Raw genomic sequence first — 20,829 nt, forward strand, 5'->3', positions numbered from 1 at the left:
ATCCAGGGCCTCTTTTTAACAATAATTTTCCTTTGCTATATCTTGCCAAGATTATTTAAGCCTCCCAGTGCATATTTATAGGAAGCCTGGACAATGATGGAAGGAGGATTCATTTTTTTGAGATCTCGTTCAAGAGCTTCAGTATTTCATTGCTTTATTAAAAAGGAGAATTTTTACCCTGCTGTAGCTTTCAGATTTCTGGGACAAATGTCAGGTTACTTATTCCAAGGTCCACAGTAACCATATTTACATCCAACAGGCAGTCATGGTGCACGCCTTTACAATGGTGGATATACTCCAGAGGTGGATCTACTCAGACCCTTGGTCACCTGTTGGCCCCTCACCCGAGCCCTACCAGGCTCTGGCAGAGCTTTGTGCTCCCTGTACCAGGGATAAGATTTCAAACCACTGCTGTAAAGCAAATGCAGAGCTCTTCCAAGACAGGCTTGGCTGATGCTGCCTTTGGATGGAATGAGTAGAATGTTTACTGGAGGCTATGACGTGGCTTTGACTCACCTTTGCCTTCGAGTTTGTCCAGTTTTAAGTGCCGCAGATTTCACTGGCAGTTAATTTCCTCTGTTGCTTGTTAACTGCTGTTCTTGTATTAAGTATGGAAAAAAGGAAAAGACATACAAAAGTCAAGAGTTTTTGTCTTGAAATTTTTGTATGTTTTCTAGGCAGAAGGATATGAAGACTCGTCAAGAGAGGGCTACAAACTTATTTGCAAGACTTTGGCATGTGCTTAAAGCATTTCTGCTCATTGTAACACCAATAATAGAGCAGGATATGCCCAGGGATGTGTCCTGGGACACTGGAAGAATCTCACCCACCCCAGTGCTGGTACACATCTTCTGTACAGTGACATGCTCCATGGTGTTTTGCAGCTGCATAACAAATTACAGGAATGGGTTCAAGCAAGAGAACAGGCTTGGTGGAGCAGTGGGAGAGAGGCTGGTGTCAGAGAGAACTGGAATCTTGGAAACTGAGAATCGGTATTTTTCAGCAGAATATCTCCTCAGACAGGTAAGTCCTGCTCCTACTCAAAATCCACCCAGGAAAAGCTGTGGAGAGGCCCTCACTGGCATGACACCTCATGTAGACTGTGCTCCTTTTGGGATTTCCCAGCAGAGGTCCGTCTCATCAGAGAGATGCCAATACTGGCATCATTCATTTCCTGCAAAGAGACTTGCTAGAGATGAAGCTTTGAGAACAGCCCTCTCTCTTTTCCAAACTGCATTCCCATCGGAAAACTTAGAGAAATTATGATAGGAAAAGATGGTTTGTTTATTTTTCTTTAGTTGTGTGTTCTCAAACTGTTCTGAAGGGTTTATAAACCAGGGCATGCAGCTTTGCAATGGATAATCTGCATGCTTACGTGTTCCCTTACTACAGCCAGAGGCTTCTCTGTGACAACATATGAGTTCTGACTGGGCACCAGGTCTGAAAAATATATGTACGCATTGTCACTGCACATCTGGAATTTACAACTGCTAATGGATACGCTGTGATAGAAAAGAAAAGTGTCTGGCCAATAAACTTGGTTTATATATTTATTTTAAAAAAGCATTACCACATTTCTGGCTAGTAGCCTTTCAACCTCTAGACTTTACACCAGTGCATCTGGAATGCTAAGCAGCTCTTTCAGGGATGCAGCCATATCCCAAAAAGCACCCTTTTTATTTGAAATAACTTTAAAAACTAATTAAAAAGGAGGAAAGCTTACATACCTTGCTCTGTATATCAGCTCCTACAATCTCAGAAACCACAGGTGAAAATTCTCTCTCAGACTCTCTGTCAACCTACTTTATTTTCCAGGGTGCTGCTATGAACATGTGCAGCTGTCTTTGAATAATGTATTTTGACCTCATTACATGTGCAACTCAAAAGAGCAATCGTGAGGAGCTTTTTCCCAGGACTAGCAGTGGAAGCCTAAGAATTTTGAGTTCCTACATAGCACTCTGACCCCCTTGTCACCATAGTCATTGAATCCTCAGGCAGAGTTCAGCTCACCTTCTGTAGAGGCAGGGATGCCACATTTGTCAACTCAGTCTCTCTTTAGTGCTGGGAAAGAGCAGTAAAAGAAAGCATCAGAGACCAGCAAAGAGATAAAACTGCAAGACCACTGCCTCTCCAAGCATGCTCATAGGCAGCCACCAGAAAAATACAATCCACCATGATGCATGAAATGTATTTCAGCGATAAATTAAAGGCCAGTCTTGTTTACAGGCCACCTTTACACCTCTGAAGCTCTGGCAAGGACAATGTTTCACATCTTGATGCAGAGGCAATGTGAAAAGCTTCCCCACACAAGAGATTGTCTTTCATCTTATTGATGCTTGCTTCTGTAAATCTCATACCTTTATGCTGTGCCCTCTGTGCACAGATTATTTTTTAGGCAGGAACCAACTCCAAGCTGACAGCAGTGCCATGTATGTTTAAGTGAGGATTTGTAGGGCTGGAGCACTGAAATCCTGGAGAACCAGAGACACATTTTCACTTTCTTCACTCAAGATTAGGAATTCAGCTCAAACTGTGGAACTAGGCGTAAAAGATCAGCTTTTTATGATCAGGCCACCCAGATGGATTGATGGCAGCTGTTTTGATGTCCACATGATGGCATTACAGGTACATGGAGGATATGAGGAGAAACGATTTGTGATCCCCCTTCCCAACCACTTTCTACCCAAGCTCCCATGATTGGCTTCATCAACAAAACCAGAACCAGCCCAGTCAGTGCTTTATAAAGCTTTATTGCAAGATGTGTTTACATAATGCTGTAGAGGTGAGCTTTTAAACTACTTATATCAAGAATTTTTTGGACACTGGTCTGCAGTCAGCTTTGCATATTGACCCTGCATGGCACAGAAGAAAAAAAAAAATAGGGTGTGATTGGATCTTTCCAGACAGTAAAGTGGGAAGAGTGGGGGGACAATAGGCAGCTAAAAATAAAATCCCCCCGTTTATACTAAATGTGACACAGCTTCTGAAGGATCAATACAAACGGTAGGTGAGCTTTGTGTGTAATAAAATCTTAAAAGAGTAGTTCAAGTTCTTTATGAAATACAACAGAAACAAAAATGCATTTTCACAGACAATTAAATTTAACATAGAATGAATTCACCTAAAACAAGAAAACAACAAACAAAACCAAAAACTCAACCAAAAGGACCTGTAGATAATATCTCTGACCATGCATGGCTTGTTTTTTAAATTACAATTCACAGAATAACACTGCTGGAGAGCCTATTTTACACTATGCTACACAGAACATGGAAAAACATGAGTAGTGACATTTACACAATTTTACAGTATTTCTCCTTCGTCTAAGAAACACGTCCTCTTCTACTTTACATTTTTTTACAATTCCCAGCTCACATAAAAAGGACACTATATGCGCAAAGACAGTCTTTAAAAAGGAGAAATGCATCCAATGCTACAAATAAACATTTTCTTTCACAGAAGCCTCTGTATTAGATAGTGATTAAACAAAATATATCTCTACCTGCCACTCAATGTGAAATGGACTAATTAGATTTTTTTTTTTTTGGCATAAACATCAAACTATACATCTCTGAAACTCCTTGTTATTGTAACTGTCAAACTGCTTGCCAAAACTTCTTGGGGTTACATCTGAAATGCCAATTGAGCCAGTTGCTACCCCAGTTGAAGCAAAGGAAGGTGGGCCTTACATGCTGTTCAAATGTTTGTGAATGGTTTTCAATGGTTGCCTACAACCAAACATTTTCTTGTTCAAAAACACTTCAGTTTCTTTTCTTTCAGAGTCTGTAAGTACCTGGCAGTTTTTCCTCCAGAGAAACATCAACAGTTGTGTCCCTTCCAGCTTAAACAGGTGTTTCTTGTGTACTGCTGCTGCAAGCACAGAGCCACCATCCAACTGTGTCCCAGGGTCAGGCTGCTCACCTTGCACACTCAGCCTGCCTTGAAGGAAACGGGAGGATTGGAGCACGTGCAGTGTGCTACAGGAGTGAAAAGGAGAGAGGAATATGCTCCTGCTTCTGCCTACCAGCCTGTCTCCGTGCATCCTTTGGACAGAGGCAGGCAGTGCATGCACCTGTCCATGAGCTGCAGTGGAAGGATGAAGGATGTGAAACTGGTGGGCTGGCACCTTGTTCCCATTTCATCTCTGTGAAATCAAAGCATTGCAATAACCACAGCTGCACAGTGAACCTGAACACAGCCTACTGCCATCAGCCATGCAGCTTCCAAAGCATTTTGGACAGCCACTTGCTGTGGTTACATCCCCAGGGAGGCTGCTGGAGGGCAGCTGCCTGACAAAAGGAACCATTTGCTGCACCTAAAATGGCATCTTGCCCCTTGGGGTTGAGATGGTTTTTGAGGTCCTCAAATGTAGCTTCTCAATAGCTTTTAGTGTTGGCCAGGGTACATTTAGAGCACAGTGCACCAGGGATTTAAGGTGCTATTCGCTCACATCAAGACCGACTCAAAATTTCTGTTAAACTGGGACACTAAATTACATCTTGATATTCACATGTGATTATCTATTACATTTTAGCCAAAGTCTTGTCTATCTACAAAACTGATGCCTTATTTAGCTGACAGAATCAATCACTGCAGAGATTCACTAAAAAGCGGTGTCAAAAGAGAAAAAGAAATGCATTTTTAAAACAATGTTTGAAGCTGCTTCCAGTGTTTAAGGGAGAAAGAAAGACCCTCATTAAACCAGCTTTTTTTTTTTTTTTTTTTTTTTTTTTGTTGATTTTGGATTATGGACAAGGAGCTATTAAACAGAAAGGTCATACATAGCAGCCAAGGGGCTATAAAACATCTGGAATCCATGAGTCTGGTGCCTGGCCTGACTGAAAGGTGAAGAGTGATGAATATAACTTTTGTGAGGGATCTTTTACTCTCGAGTGTGACACACAAGCATTCCCTGGGGCTTTCTTCACTGCAGCCACACAACAGCTACTGAGCATTATTTCCACTTGGGAGTGAGAGTATAGAAAATATGTGCATGCAGTCTGCTTTTAAACATCAAGTGAGATGAAAGAAAACTAGGATAGGTTCACTTTGGAGGTTATTTCATGTGCGAAAGTTTACCTCAGCATCCAGATCAGGAAGGCATTATGGTGACAGTCAGACACAGTGCTCTGGGCACTGCATTTGACTCTTATCTATTGGAAAGGGAAGAGAGGTAGTTATTATGGCTGCAAGTGTTTAAAAACAGCCTTTATCGAGCTCTGAGTGAGAAATGGGAACATGTGTTACTACATTGTGTACCCAAGACTTCTATATTTGTCAGAAACCAATCAAAATCACACAAAACTTGTCTTAAAACAAGAGTTACATCCTTATGGTGGGCTCTTCCAATGATGGAAGGGCAGGCAGCAGCTCAAAACCTGAAGGTTACAACCTCACTAGACAGACAGAGGCATAAAGATATACTGAATTCCTCCACTTCATCTGGAATCCACTAGTTAGATGAAGGGAACAAATGTTATTCCCACAGTCAGGACATGCTGGCAGACTCTGGAGGAAATACTGCCACCTTACAGATTAGTCGGTCATTTTTATCAGGAACCAAAATGGAAATCTTTCCTGTAGTTAATGTGCAACACTGTGTCTGATGATCTTGTTGCAATAAATGCTGAGGACAGTGGAATTTATCTGAATGCATACTAGTGCAAAACCAAGTTATTCTTCAGAAAAGCTGCTAAATGCCATGGAAGAACAGAAAAGGAAGAATCTGCTTCACATGTAAGACACATCCAGAGAACCTGAAAGAAAACACCTTTTTTTTTCCACTGAAGTTCTTCCAACCTATATTATTCCCCATATTTCATGTTCTCCTTGATAAGGAGCATATAAATTTTTGCACAATTTTTGCACAATTTGGAAAATATGTATGCTCAACTATTAGTAATTTATCACCTATGTTATGTTTCAGAGACAGACACTGTACTATGCTTAAATGAAACACAAAATTGTTCTCTGTTAGAAAGTGGCCACCAATAGCCAAGTGGTCACCAATTTCGCACATTCAGCATATTTTAATTAAAATATTAATTTTTAAAGATTTGTTTGATTTTCTCCCTCCAGTCAAATCTGGGACCTCTGACAGAATCAATGCAATACTTTGTTGCATTTTTGCTTTGTTTATCATTTAGCAAGTAGCACAGTTCAACAAGACCATTACATTCAGGGTGTCTTCCTCTTGTTTCAGACTTTAAACACCTCCACAAACCCCCATTACCTTCAGTTCTTTATTCTAAGCATCCTTAAGCAATATTTAAAAAGCCCATAGCAGTGAGCAGCACATAAAGATCCACTTTAAAATCCAGATGCTTATAGGTCTTGCCTATTTTACAGTGAAATTAGTTATATGCCACTTCTGTTTCCTAACCAGCTTCTTCCTTTCCATAGCTTTCATATACACAACATATTGTATTGATTATCCAACTACTGTCTTCTGTCTACTTGTAAAATCAGCTTTTTAACAAATTTAGGGGAAAGCCACATCAAACTCAATGCTGTTCTTAAGAACCATTGCTCTTTAGTGGCTTTTTATTCCATGGGAGATCCAAGGCATCGGCAGATAACGAATGAAATGTTACAATCAAGAGGGTGGACAGCATAGGTAGGATGTTCAGCCACAGGTCTCACTGCAGTGTTGTCAGCTACCTGGCTCTGTCATCACTTGGATGCTGTGCTCAATGCAATGTGCTGGATGACCACGGTTTCAAAGATTTATTATGTTTGGTTCAATTCTCTTGAAAAATCTTCAGTGATTATCCTGTCCTTAAAAGAGAGCAGAGTAGAATAACCTGAAGTACTTGACCTAACCTGGGTGCCAGATTAACATAGCTATGGCTATGGCATTAGGACCCCAGCATAGACTATTACTTAACTCTATTTTCCAAGTGTGTTTTGCAGCCAAAATTGAACCCAGTTACCATGACTAAACTGCTGCAGTTCCTCAGTTAAACAGCTTGGAAGTCTCAGCTGTTACTGCTGTGCAGACATAATCTTAGAGGCTAAGGCAATGGAAAGAGACAATCTTGTGCATCCTTGAGGATCTATTGGCCATATACAGACTTTGGCTTAAGAAGTTCCCTTTTATGCTATTGCTGTTTGCAGTTCTCTTCTAAATACTTCAGCACTGGCTGGGATGACTGTTCAATTCATCTTCACTGCTGTGTATGTCCTGCACTTAAAGGCAGATGAGTTGACTAAGGTTCTTGAAACATGCTGAGGGCAGTTATAAAAGTCAGTTAAAAAACTGTGAGATAAGGGCAAATATATTGGAGTTGTTTACTGTGGTACCCACTCCACTCGTATATCAAGGATAATCACAAAAACCAGTAAAGAACAGCAAAAACACAGCAGGCTTTTTAGCTGGGCTATTTCATATTTGGATTCATTAAATTGAAATAAAATCACCACCACATTATCTTGCAGCAGAGAAAAGCAGCATGAAGGGCACAGGCAAGTGAACAAAACTTCTTGATCTTAGCATCCAAACCCATTTATCGAGTATGTAAAACTGTTGATGTAGATCTCTCCAAAACTGTACAAATGCAGAGTAAAACCATAGCTCAACAAGAAGGAGGAATTGTGTTCTCTCCTCTGTGTGCATGCTGCTATGTGCAGTATGAGTGTGCATCAATGCACATGAAATTCAGGATCCTAAACTCTACACTTGTATAGCAGGCCATGGCCTGCCCCACAGGGTGGGGCACACTGAACAACACTGAGTTCCTGCAAAAAAAGACATTCTTTTCCTCCTGTCCAGGTGGAACAGTAAGGCCCCACAGTGAGAATCATGGTCCAGCTGGCTTCAGCAAAAGCATGATTTCACACCATGACTGCATATGTACAGATACATGCACACATGTCCACACATTCATTCTGTACATATACAAAGGTACACATACATTTTTACATTCTTTGGTGGCAAAACAATAAAAAACCCAACAAACCACAGGGTTGCACAGACTCTGCATCTTGTCTTAATGGATCTGCTTGAGGAAAATTTGGGTTGCTGTAACAGGAGTTATTTTGCCTCATTAAGGACCGTTCCTTGCATTGACAAAACGCCATACATTTACAATGACTAAAACAGGGCACAAAGAAAGCCAACGTAAACACAGCTCACATAATGACAGATAACTCAGAGAGCCCTCTCCTACCCACATCAACACACCATGAGAAGAAGAAGCCATGTGCTTTCACTTAGGAGTACTCAAATGCTTCCTCATTTACCATCTGGATGTCATGCTGAGCTGTGGCACACCCTTATTCTGCCCTGGATGTGGGGTTTTGATTTTTGTTGCTTATTAAAATTGAACTAACAGAGGATAGGATGTTGGGAGCAGCAGAGGAGTCTGGCAGTTCAATGCCACGCTGAAGGGTTGTCAGCCTGTGTGCTTCAGATGAATGGCTCTTCCTGTTGCCACCTCTGGGATGTCAAACCTGCATCTCAGAAGTGCTGATGAGGCCCAGTGCTTTGGCTTCTTCTGGTGTTAGCCCACTCTTTAGTGTCCTTCTCACTGCACAGTCATGAATTCCAAAAGCAGACAAAACCAAAAAAAAAACCAAACAGAAGAAAACAAAACAAAAAAAAACAACAAAAAAGAAAATGTAAACAATTAGAATCAATAATTACACGAGACTTTCAGCTGCAAAAACCACTGTTAACATGCAAGCCCAATCACATCAAAAGTTGCTATCTATTTAGGATCTCAAGTTCAGAAACACTGAGTAATGCCCTATGGCAAATTCATGGGAGCATCAACAGCAACTCCAAACAGTCAGGCAAAAATACATTTGTCATTTGAGATTTAGTCAACAAAAAGTTTTAAGGAAAAAAATACCCCACCATTTTAAGACTTTTTTTTCTCTGAAATTTTATCAGTTGATTTTCAATCCATAGAAAGTATTATCTGCCCTATTATTTTATAATTTCGTAAGAATTTTTTAAAAAATTCTTTCTTTGGGATCTTTATAGGGATCTATTGAATTTATCACTATTAAATCCTTTGAGACTCTTCAAATGTGTAAAACTCTCCCCCAAAGTTAAAAAAACGACAAACATGACTCTAGTTGATTAAAATCATTAAAACTACTGTTTTCCTACATGCTTCCTTTTCTTCTGTAATGCTCTCCCCCATCCTAGTGCCATTTGTGTCATCTTTGCTATTGGTAGTCTGCAGCATTTTAGCTGAATTTAAATGATAAATCTAAGAAAAATCTTGTTTCTTAATTTTCCATAGAGTGTTCTGAACATTGGCCCTGACAAGACTTTAAAATTTCTGATTGCCTTTTTTTATTCAGAAACAAGTGACTGTGTGACTGCACACATTATGCATCAGTGTCCTCCTAGTTTTACTGGTGCTATGATTTTCAGGTGGATGGGCTTAAATTCAAGGCACAAATAGGGTGTTCACACTTTAATGTTTCTCAAGTACAAAATGCACACTGAGAAATTCAAGCTGCATGCAAAGCATAAACAGTGACTTAATATTGAACAGAATATATTTGGAGCCTTGAAACAGCGAACTCTAGGGGAAACTAATCTTAGAGAAACCAATTGCAAAGAGTGGTCAAGGAGTTCTTGCATCATTTAGCACTATTAAGATCTCTCATTTACTGAGATATTCAGTCCATGTAACTGAAACTGGGTGGTCACACTCAAGGGTTGATCAGGAGTGAGAGAAGGGAATGGACCGGCATAGAAAACAAGCGGATAAGATAAAGGAAGAACATTTGATACCATGCAGGTTGAATGAATGGGATCTATGTTTGATTGTCAAACCATTTTCATCAGTTACAGAGGTTAATCAGATGAGCTGGCAATGCCACATTTCTATTTCCTCCATTATCAATCAAACTCTTACTTGAAAACTTTTTTTCAAAGCTCACTCTTTTCTTCTAGATTGTTTGTATTATTAAACACCACCAGAGGTATACATGAAAGCCTTTTAGAATACCCTATTTTCCGTACAATACTGATCAGAAACATCTTCCAAGTTTACCAATAGTTAGCTTAAAGCACTGTACAGCTAAATGAAACTGACAAAGTTTAAGAAAGACCAAAAAAGTATTACCAGAAGAGGAATAAACTTCAGAAAATGCTCTTGTCACCTTGGTGAAGAATACCTAACAGGACTTTTGAGTCAATTCTCATCACTGGCACTCTTTCTGGCTTCTCAGATTTGATACCCAAAATGTCCATGGTGACAAGTGTTAATTTCTAGACATATGCTGTGCAATAGGATCTTAAGGTCTCAGTGAATCACCCAATGCAATATATCAAAATGAACTGTATCAGGAGTGGAAGAAAAAAGTCCAAGAATGCTGCAGTAGAAACATTTCTGTCATATTAAACCCAAAGATTTCCCAGTGTATTTTACCTGCTTAGCTGCCTGCACTGCCTCTCCCCAAATGTTTTTTTTTCTTTACCCTCTGTAATGTTGGCAGCCAAACATGGACTGTAGCTTGTTTGGTCACCAGAGAATAGTGTCATGCCAAAAAACACAGGGGACCAAACCTTCCCTGGGTGACTGTCTAGATGACATTACATCTTCCCACTGATACAAAACTGAACTGAAATACCAAACGTTGAACAATTTTCCATGTTTTAGACACTTCTGCGGAAGTGTCAAACCAGATGCATTCAGGACTGCTCTCAGACCTCACTCACTCACTCACTCACTCACTCACTCACTCACTCACTCTTTTCAAACTGAGCACAGTAACTACTGTAAAACAAAGCTATTTTTTTCTTGTCAGACAGGAAGAGAACAAATTGTTATTCCTGTTTGCAAACACTTCACAGGAACTGATGTACACTGCTAACACTGGTTAGGTATTGGACTAAGCTGAATTCTGCTCTTATTTATGGTAAGTTAAATCTAGAACAATCTTCTTTGGGTCAGTACAATTGCTACTGCACAAATAATTGAGCTAAGATTCTATCTAACAACTGAAAGGAAAATGAGTGCCTCTCTAACTTCTACTAAGCAGAACACAGTTGTTTAAATTCCTCCATCAGCCTGAGTAAGAGAATTACTAGTTTACTAGGAAAAGCCAAATGGATCTATAATAACATATAGGTTTCTTTGAAGAAAACTACAGGAGTTTATATTCAGAAACCATAATTAGGAGTTAAAATACCATGGTAGAAACCATCACCATGGAAAAGCAAGTAGTCTTCTTTATGTTAAACAAGGTAAGTCTCTAAATCTCCAGATGCCTACCTATCAAACATGCTAAAGTATTAGACTGACATCCTTCTGTATGACTGTCCCCTTTGATGGCTGAAGAAAAGAAATCCTGTATGTAGCAGGTGGGAAAGAGTGCCCAGTTCTGGGTTTGCTGTACGATTCACACAAGAAATCTCGAGACCAACCCCACACTTGTATTTTTTGTGCCACTGCAAAACAAGTAGGAATGACAATACTCAATGAATTGCAGGGACATACACAGCTCTAATGAAAAAAAAAAACATCCCTCAGTTCTGACTTAGCTCTCCATTAATACAGAGAATAACTTGGGTTTAAAATACTAGAGTGACTTAAGATATTAAGGCCACCAGGAAAAAAGAAAAAATAAAAAAAAAGAGGAAAAAAGAGCTCCAAACAATACAGAACTTTGGTGGTCATAATGAGCTTGTCAAGAAAATAATAAAAAGCGAAGATGTGAAGAATATTTTCAGTGACAGAATGATTACCACAAAAACTGATGGCTGCTGACTTGTATAAACTAAGCATGTAGGGCCAAATACTGCAATATACTGTGGCTACTGGCAAGATTAAAGCTGTCAGCCAACAATAGGAACTGGAAGGATAACAGCTGACAGAACCATGGTCCAGACTCAAATGAGGGAGCTCTTAACCCTATAATGTAACTGGCCAGTATGACACTAATGAAGCCACTTTGTGTTTGAAGTGTTATGTACTCAGGCAGATTAAATTAGTTTAATAAAGTGTGTTTTTATATAAGAATTGTATTTAATAGGCACAAATTATAATATATTTCCTCATCTGAAGATACAAGGGATGGGTGCAGTATACATAGTAACACAAGTTCCAGCCCCACTATTCTCTGCACTGACTTGTTAAATATGGAGGCTTGTGGGGGATGAATCCAGGACAAAGCTGAGTTATCTACAGGAGCAAAAACTGCTGTGGGAGGTGGGTGAACCTTGTCTTGACATTCTGTTACACAGATGTCCTCAGTCATTTGTCTGTTCCGTCATAAAGCTTGGTAGGGTTCCTCTACCTTAGGTCTTGAACATGTTCCATCATCAAAACTGAATGCAGGGAGATATTTTCCTTCCACATTTTATAGACAATGCAAAATCATATTTCTCAGCCTAGGTCTTCACTCTCCCTGTTTCGCTGAACTTTGTCATGTCTCTAACTGGACTAGACATAATATCTTGGCTTGTAAAACTGTTGGCCTGCTGCAGATCACATTAAACTGAGTTATGGAATGTATTTTGGAGGCAGTGACAATAAAAATAAGACTTTCAAATGACCTTTTAGGTTCTTCAAACAATTTTTAAAACATTTGCTAAAGAAACATAACATAGAAAGTAACTTTTACTCTTGTCACAAGCAAAGCCTGCTGAGATCCCATAACCAAGAAACTAAATGTTGTTTTTCTGAGGTTAAGAGGGTATGATATTCGTCATTAATCATGAAATCTAGAATTCTATTTGATATTCTGGCAGAATGCAGTGTGCTTATGATGAACTCAATGAATTTGACTCTGCCTGTTGGGTCAGAATCTACAGAGATACACAGCCTTGCACTACACTGGAAAAGTTTTTAAAAAGAGTAATTCATGAAGCATAGCTTTGTCAGAGAATATAATTATATAGGGTTTAGTTGTTTTCTTTTTAAAGTGCAAATAGCACTTGTGATTTCCTCTCTCCCCACCTATTTTTTTTTTTTTGAAGATTCAACAAACAGTAAAGATCAGTCTGGCTAGCACCATTTATTCTTGCATTTACAATGGCTTTTGGCATGTGTGTCTGCATTTGTGTGAGTCACTTGTAAGGTAGAATAGATGTGACCATTCTCCTGCTCAGTCACAGAGTAAGTGCCATTCCTGCTAAAAAAGATGTTGCAGCCACAGAACTTTCCCTTGGTCCCAGCTGCAAAGGTAAAGCAGTTGATTTGGAACAAAGAAAAGTCCATGTGGCTATAAATTATACACTGAGGATAGCAGGAAGGGTAGATTATAAGAGCCAATACAGGCCAGCTCCATCATCTCATTTCATTTAATGTATCTTAGGGTTTTCGTTCTGTTACCTATCCACATGCAGTTTGCACCCTTTGTCTATGTTCTCATATATTTACATTTAATATATTGTCATGGACTTTATTACAGTGAGTCCAGCAATAGCAATTTACAACTCAAAAGTTCAATCCAGACAGCCTTGTGCGTATTTTCTTATTTGAATCCTTGTCATATTTTTATGCCACTGTCTATATAAGTTATGTTTAATTATGCATATGTCATTGCTTAATACGAGTAGGCCTAAATGCTTAACAGAAATACTATAACATAATGTGTAGCAAATTTCTTACAGAGATTTGTAGGTGAAATTTTGGAGTGTATCACACACTTCTCTGAAGAAGTACAGACAACTGAAATGTGGTCTTTGTCTGGGTCAGCCACATAGAAAGCTCTCGGAACCAACATATTACTACGTATTATTTTGCTTCAGCTTTGCTTTGAGTCCTGTCAACACTTCATAGATGGCACAAGTTTCTCCTAACAAGAAATTTAGTAGCTCACAACCACCTCTGGGTGTAACTTATGGTGGCTGTGACATAAAGAGCAGTCTAGCAGTGGGAAAGGACAAACTGGCACTTCATAAGGAAAGCTAAATTTGTTTTTCATCTCCAGGTAGCTTATGTTATAGGGAACAAAAAGTAACACTGCTTTAGAGAACCTGGGCTGCATGAAGAGCATATGCATTTTCAAAGTAATATTTAACATGCAGTTGAAACTGTTAAAGTTCCCAACTTTATGTATTTCACAGATCATCATTTACACAGCCCCAACAGCAGAGCAGAAAAGAAGATTTAACTCCTTCCTTGAAAGCCTTCTATGACAAAACCCCCTTAATTTACATGAATTCCACTATGAAGAATTACTACTAAAAGCAATCATGCTGCCACCTCTTTCATAATTTCTCCCACTTTGCCAGTTAGAAGTGTTCCACTAAAAATAGGTATAGCATCTATAAAGCTCACCAGCAGCCAAGGCTGCATGACTGAATATATAGTGAGTCATGACTGAGTCACTCTACACTATTTTCAAGACCAGACCATGCATTAACAATGCACAGGTTAGAAAAAGACAGGAGATGGGATCCAAAAAGTGAATAATCTAATGTAAGTGTTTAAGGCCTGCAGTCTTTACCTTTCATTTGGAATTTTAAAATGACCCACTAAGGGGGTTTATCAGGCTCTGAACACAGAGATGTCTCTTGGAGAGTGACTTGGCAGAGGAGAGTGACCAAGCTTGAGCACCCGGGTCCTGTGGAATGCCAATTAATTATTCCCATTAGGAATCCACAGTGGGGAATAAAACAGTAAAAGGCATCCTCTCTATGAGCCCATCAGATGAAAAATAACTGTGATCAAAATCTTGTGAATCTGTGATCAAAGTCTTGTAAATTCACTAATCAGATGGTGTTATTCTGTCTAGAGAAAGCCATATAAATATATATATATATATATAATTATTTCTTGGCCATAGTTCTGGAGCAAGATAAATGCAAAATAGCTTTTTGTGAAACACTTTTGTTCATCTTCTAAGAGAGACTTCCCTCCAAACACTTGTGACGCTCGTGTCCAAGCAAATCCCTGCCTTCCCAGCTCCTCCCGCTAACCTCCTTGGTGGCAGCAGAGGGCTCCCTTTGGCAGCTGTGGCAGCGCCCCATGCTCTGGAAAGCCAGGCAGGAGATCGTTCGTGTCTGTTTGCTGCACTTCTGCTGCACTGAAAGGTAGTGTGAAAAGCTGCTCTGTTGTACCTCTCTGCCCTCTCTTGTTGCTTTCCAGAAGAACTCAGTGATTTTGTCAGCCAGGAACTCACTGCCGCCGAGTTCTTTCTAGAAGGCTGAAAGACATGATCTTTCAGGAAGGAAGGACGATGCAAATAAGGAATAAAATACTGAGAAATTACCAGATAAACTGTGCAAGTAACTTTAATACCGAGAGAAAGCAAAGAAAATACATATCCTATCAACTTTGGATTAATGATGAGCAACTCAGCTATCCATATTTTTTAAAATACTTGGTATCTATCTTAGCTATCCTACTTTTGGGAATGAGTCCTGTGACAAGAATTCAAAAGTCTTTATTTTTAAAATACATCAATTAAAATGAAATCAGAGAGAAACAGATGAATTCACTGATGCAGTGAATGGTAAACTGGCAAAAGTGAAAACAACAATTTGTATCTCCTGTAAGATGCAAACAAATGGAATAAAGTTAATTCTTCCTACAGAACTACAGCTGAACAGATAGCAAAACTGTCTACTATAATGGTATTTATATAGAAAATGTCAATGTCAATATGCTGTGATCAGGGAAGAGGAGCAGCTTTTTTCCTACATATAATACTGATAGCATTCACTCTGTATCAGCTGCTCATCTCCTGCCAGTTTCCCCTGCATTACCTTCAGCTTTCTCTCTCCTGAAATTAAGGAAGCAACACTTGGCTAAAACGAGATTGCCAGAGAGATTACAGCACTTTTAAGACCTTGTCTAGAAGCCCATGGGAAGTTGCCTTTGGTTCTCCCAGTGTTGGAGACACAGCACAAGGATGGTCTGCCTATGCTGTCAGATCCTGGGGAATACTGGCTTCACCTGGACAGGCACTTAGTCCTATCAGGTGACAGCTACTCTAAAACACCTGGGACCACCCAGTGTAGCAGCAGTTTTCTCCTTGCTCCTACACTATGCCCTTGTGCTTGGGTTGTAATGCATCTGTACATGTGAATATCTGTGTAGTGTTCATATCTCTCTTCTCCCTGCGAAGTGAAATAAACAGGGATGAAAGATATGTAGTTTTTGTAAACACTGCATATTTAATTCTGACTTCCCACATCAATGCCATGACTTCTCCCCATTTTTTCAGTTGCTGTATTACAACAATGCTGCCCAGTTTTAATCAAATACTACAGTCCACAAAATCTCTAATAGTGGTACAGGAATCCAACATAAAGTTAAGGACTGTACATATTGGTGCAGGCTAGGATAATTTGTTATGTGACCTCTATTTTAAAAAAAAACAAAAACCAGCCAACCGAAAAAAAAAGCTGTTTCAATCAGAAAGTTTGAGGCTAGGAGCCCCAAAAGAAATAATTTCTATTGGAATAATGCTCATTTTAGAAGTGACTCACAGATTCCTCTAAAATAGTGAGTGGAAAATTAATTTAAGCCTCTTTAACAAGCAATTTTTTAAGCTAGATATTTAAACCAGCCTTTCAAAAACCCTTTTGTGTTTTGAAGGCTATGTGATGTAGAATTGTACCAGATGATTGCAAGTTCCCTCTGCAGTGCTAGCACTAGGCAAACACTCTTGAACAAATCCTGGGGTATGAGAGATACAGTCAGAAACTCATGGAGACTGCCAACAAAATACATAGGTACTATACATTTAAACATGCAAAAAGCTGACAGAATAGTTGACCCCTATCTGTCAAAATCAGATATCTTAAAAGAAAGCTATTAAAAAACCCAGTAATACACACTGTAAAGCAGAAACTGAACGCTTATAAATAGATGTGTGCCAACTAAGAACTGGCATTGATATCAACAATCACAATTACGTATGCCATCAATTACAATGGACAAAACTGAAAATACGGAACCAGCTATTCAGCCTCGAGATTTAAATAAATTTGTAACTGTCAAAACTCATGGTAAGTTCTATGGGTTATGCAACTAATGGCTAATGCTTATGCAACAGAACAGCAGGTATGGTGGTACTTAGTCAAAGGCTGGACTTGGAGGTCTTTTCCAACCTGAAAGATTCTGTGCTTTTATGATTCTACCTCTCCTCTTTGTTCTCCTACAGCTGTTGATGTTGGCCTCTGGCACAGATAAAATAGGGGACTACAGAGACCTTATCCTGATCAGATACATCAATTTCTAGAGCTTACTGTGGTCAACTATATTTATCATTAATTCATTTACTGTTATTAATAATTTAAATTAATTGGTTCTGTTTTTATTTATTGTAGATCATGGAGTTTTATTCTCCTACTTCTGCAAAGATCTTGCCATCCTAAGGACGGAAGAATGTATTACTTAGAAGGCATCCAAAGCTGAAGCTATCTTGGCATCTAATGGAGATAACCTTCCAGCTGCCAGAGCTCTAAGTGCTGTATCTCACATTCTGTTTTCATTCAATAATTACATTTTTTAAAAACCATGTATTGGCCTTTTGAAGGCTCAGTACTTTGTGTAGGGACAAACAGACTTTGATACTGAATACCGTCAGCCATACATTTACTTTTTCTAAATGCAAAGAATGGTTCATAAATATGCATCACTAACTAGATTACTCTGCCCTGCACTCTAACTCCTGATAGGATCCAGCTACTCAAATTCTAAATAATTAATTGCAAATTCAAAGTAAAGTTGTTTGCCTTTGAAGCATTTTATATAGTCTTTCTTCATGTAGGATTTTTATTTTTTAAAAGTATAATTTCCATTAACTCCTGGTTTTAGACAGGCTATAAATACCAGGAGAACAGTCTCCCTCCTGGTATTTTGGCACTTCTGTACACTTTCAAAGCCAGAAAAAGTAAGTGGAGAGACATAAAACTGAAAAATAATGAAAATAACAAAGAAAATATGAAGAATGAGTTAAATAATGCACCCTATGAATGCTCAACAAAAAATATGCACCTTTGGATTCAAATAGTGTCTCATGTAGTACTTTGTTTGCTTACAATATGTTTATTCCAAAGCAGCACTGCATGTGGTCCTAAAACTTGTCGAAAGCTGGTCTCCATGCCTGGTCCTTTGGCGGAGCTCTTTCCTACATTTTAGCACCTGAGGACACCAAGCTGATTCCTATTTCACTTTTACAGTATGAAATACCTGGCCTAGGATGTTCTGTAATTAAATTAAATCCACCAGCCCTGAGCTTACTTGTCTAGGATTCAGGTAAACTTGACTCAATTCCTATCTCTACCTACTTGAGTGGTGCCACAAACCCATTTCTGCATCATGATTTGTTAAGTATTTTTTACTCCCTGCAAGCCATTACACAAATAAATCAATAAATCCTTATGAGATGTTTCCAACCTCAAGGGTCTGTCATGGGGTGTATTATTAGGCTAGCAAATTATTTCAAAGCCTGATAAAAGAACAAGGCATTATCATGCCTCTCTCTTTTTTAAACATCACAAATCAGTTTGATCAAGTTATCTCACTCAGATATTAAATTAAGTTGTGATTCAACTATTATGTGTCCCAAATCCTCTTTTCTAACTTAAATCTAAAGCAGATTTTCAATTTTAATAAAATCTAAGAGTAATAGAAGTGTGTGTGCACACACAGAGAGGTGCTCTGAGATAAAACAATGTGTGGAAAAAGAAGCCTCTCACTCTGCGCCATCCCCATGCACCGTCTCCAGCAGCGTCTGATAAAACCATCACTGTGCTACTCATCATCACATACCAGTCACACCTGGGCCTACATTATAGTTCATCATCCAGGGTCAGAGGAAGACCTAGATGCAAACAGTGCTGCACAGTCAAACCAGATTTAAAGAGCTATTTCCTTAGAAATAAATAGCCCTGTTTGGCTATTTATTTCTAAGGAATTCACAAGTGTTGCTCACAATTTCTAAGCGTTCACAAGTGTTGCTCAGCATATGCTAGAATTAGTGGAAATATCTTCTGAATGCTTATTCATGTTCAATAAACTGGAGTATGATTTTTTCCTGATGCTGACTCATAGGAATTGTATCATTCTCCTGAGACATCCATCCAGTTCAATGAGACCAACACAGAGATGACACCTCAGCAAGAGTCCAAATCTGAGAACACTGCTTTTCTTTTAAGGGATCTATATTTAAATAGACAGCCAGGACAAGAAAGAAAACAGTAGCATCTTCCTATTTGCTATTATGGAATTTTGGCAGGCTCTTTAACTAAATATATGTAAGTGAAAAATTTTATCTTATGGATGATACTGCTAGTCTTTATGAAATTTGGACGATCAAGTAGAGTGATTCTTAGAACTTTCTTATCCCAACTTTCCCTTGCACTCATTGTTATGGCAACATTTGTGAAGGCTTTCCTAAACTTACAGGAGAAGCAGACAATCCTAATTATATTATCTTTATTTCATTGCTAAGTTGAACATCTCCCTATCATGTTATAGAAAACCTTCTCACAGAAAGCTGCCCTCAGACTTCAAGAAAAGAAACAGTATATTTTAAACTTAATTCTTATGCCTAAATTTTTATGCTTTTAAAACTTGCTGAACTGACATCTCTAGTGGCTGGGGTCTTTTTTTTTAGAATATAAATATAAGAGAAAAAAATATAATATATTTTTTATATATTATATATTTAAAACAGAATATAAATATAAGAGAAAAAAAACCCCAAAACAGCAGAAGCATCCCATGGCAACGTCCTTTGAAGCTGTCTTTGAACGATTACCTCGAGGGGGTGACGGAGCATTTCAGTTTCTGTGGCTCATTCAATCCTGTGGCTTTCTGATGAACAAATACAACTGCAATGTTATTTTCTCAGATATAATGCCACTCTAGTGTAGCTGGTAGGCAGGTCACTGAACACCTGTCATAAGGCAGTGACTTCCAGTTGACTACTGTACTTCTAAATGACAAATTTGATCCTGAAAATCTTCCACTGTGTAAAGGTCTAGCACAAAATCTCTCCAGATCACCACAGAAATTCAGTTGTTAGATACTTTCCAGGTACCTTAGATTTCTGTAATTCACTTCAGCTCCCACTGAACAAATTTCTTCCTACTAGTCATATCTTGATTTATCAGTGAGCCTTCCTATCTTCAATCAACAGACATTTCCATTTGTCTTTTGTTGGATGACTCCCTGCCATATTTCTCCTCCCATTTCATAGTTCTGATGATTACCCTGAGCTTTCAAACTCTTCTACACCATTATGCCCTAACCAAGCTCTCTCCATACCAGATAGTCACACTGCTCAACAACCACAAAAGGTAAAATGCTTCAAATGAACATGTCAAGGTGTCTCATTTTCCCATTGCAACAATTTCCTGAATATAAATATTTTCCTGAATATAAATATTTTCCATAAACCTATTTCTGCTTTCCCCTAACTATAAATGACTTGAGTAATTAGTTTTTGTTTTGTTTTGTTTTTTGGGTTTTTTTTGCTTCACATTTCACTGTCTTTTTTTATGAGAAAAAACCTTTGCCCATGAGAATCTTCTGCTGGAACCACAGCAAATGTTTATAGTGCAACTGCATCTAAATCTTTTGGGTTTCTGATTTTGCTAAAACCATGTATCTCAGTTCATGCTCACTAAAATCTTTGCTGAATGTGAAGTAAGCCTGACAAGATTTCTAGTTGTGCACTGAAAGCAATAGGACATATGCAACATGATACACATGGAATAGAATTCCTTTCAAGTGAGTTTCTCTTTGATGTCCATGAATAGATGGAATACCAAGCTCATGGCAAAAGCCTGAAGATGTGCATGGGAGTCTGAAGATTGAAGGTGATGAATCACACTTACCAGATAATAGGGTTTCTTTGCTCTACAGGTAATAAATATCATAGTGTCTGCTAATCTAAATC

The 20,829-nt window shown here is 38.7% G+C and overlaps 1 protein-coding gene across 14 annotated transcripts in view; it reads right to left on the reverse strand.

The window, feature by feature from the left end:
- Positions 1–2,730: 2,730 nt before the first annotated feature.
- FHOD3 (formin homology 2 domain containing 3) overlaps positions 2,731–20,829 on the reverse strand; it is a 377,738-nt gene continuing 359,639 nt past the window's right edge. For all 14 annotated transcript variants that reach the window (XM_005527828.3, XM_088051905.1, XM_088051887.1 and 11 more), the window contains one exon: positions 2,731–8,528. In XM_005527828.3, coding sequence (XP_005527885.2) covers positions 8,446–8,528 — 83 coding nt within the window. In that variant the 3' untranslated portion in view covers positions 2,731–8,445. The remainder of the gene's footprint in view (positions 8,529–20,829) is intronic.

This window comes from Pseudopodoces humilis, chromosome 1, assembly GCF_049639895.1.
Source record: "Pseudopodoces humilis isolate 2021_Gansu_Grassland_sample_001 chromosome 1, ASM4963989v1, whole genome shotgun sequence".
Taxonomy (NCBI): Eukaryota; Metazoa; Chordata; class Aves; order Passeriformes; family Paridae; genus Pseudopodoces; species Pseudopodoces humilis.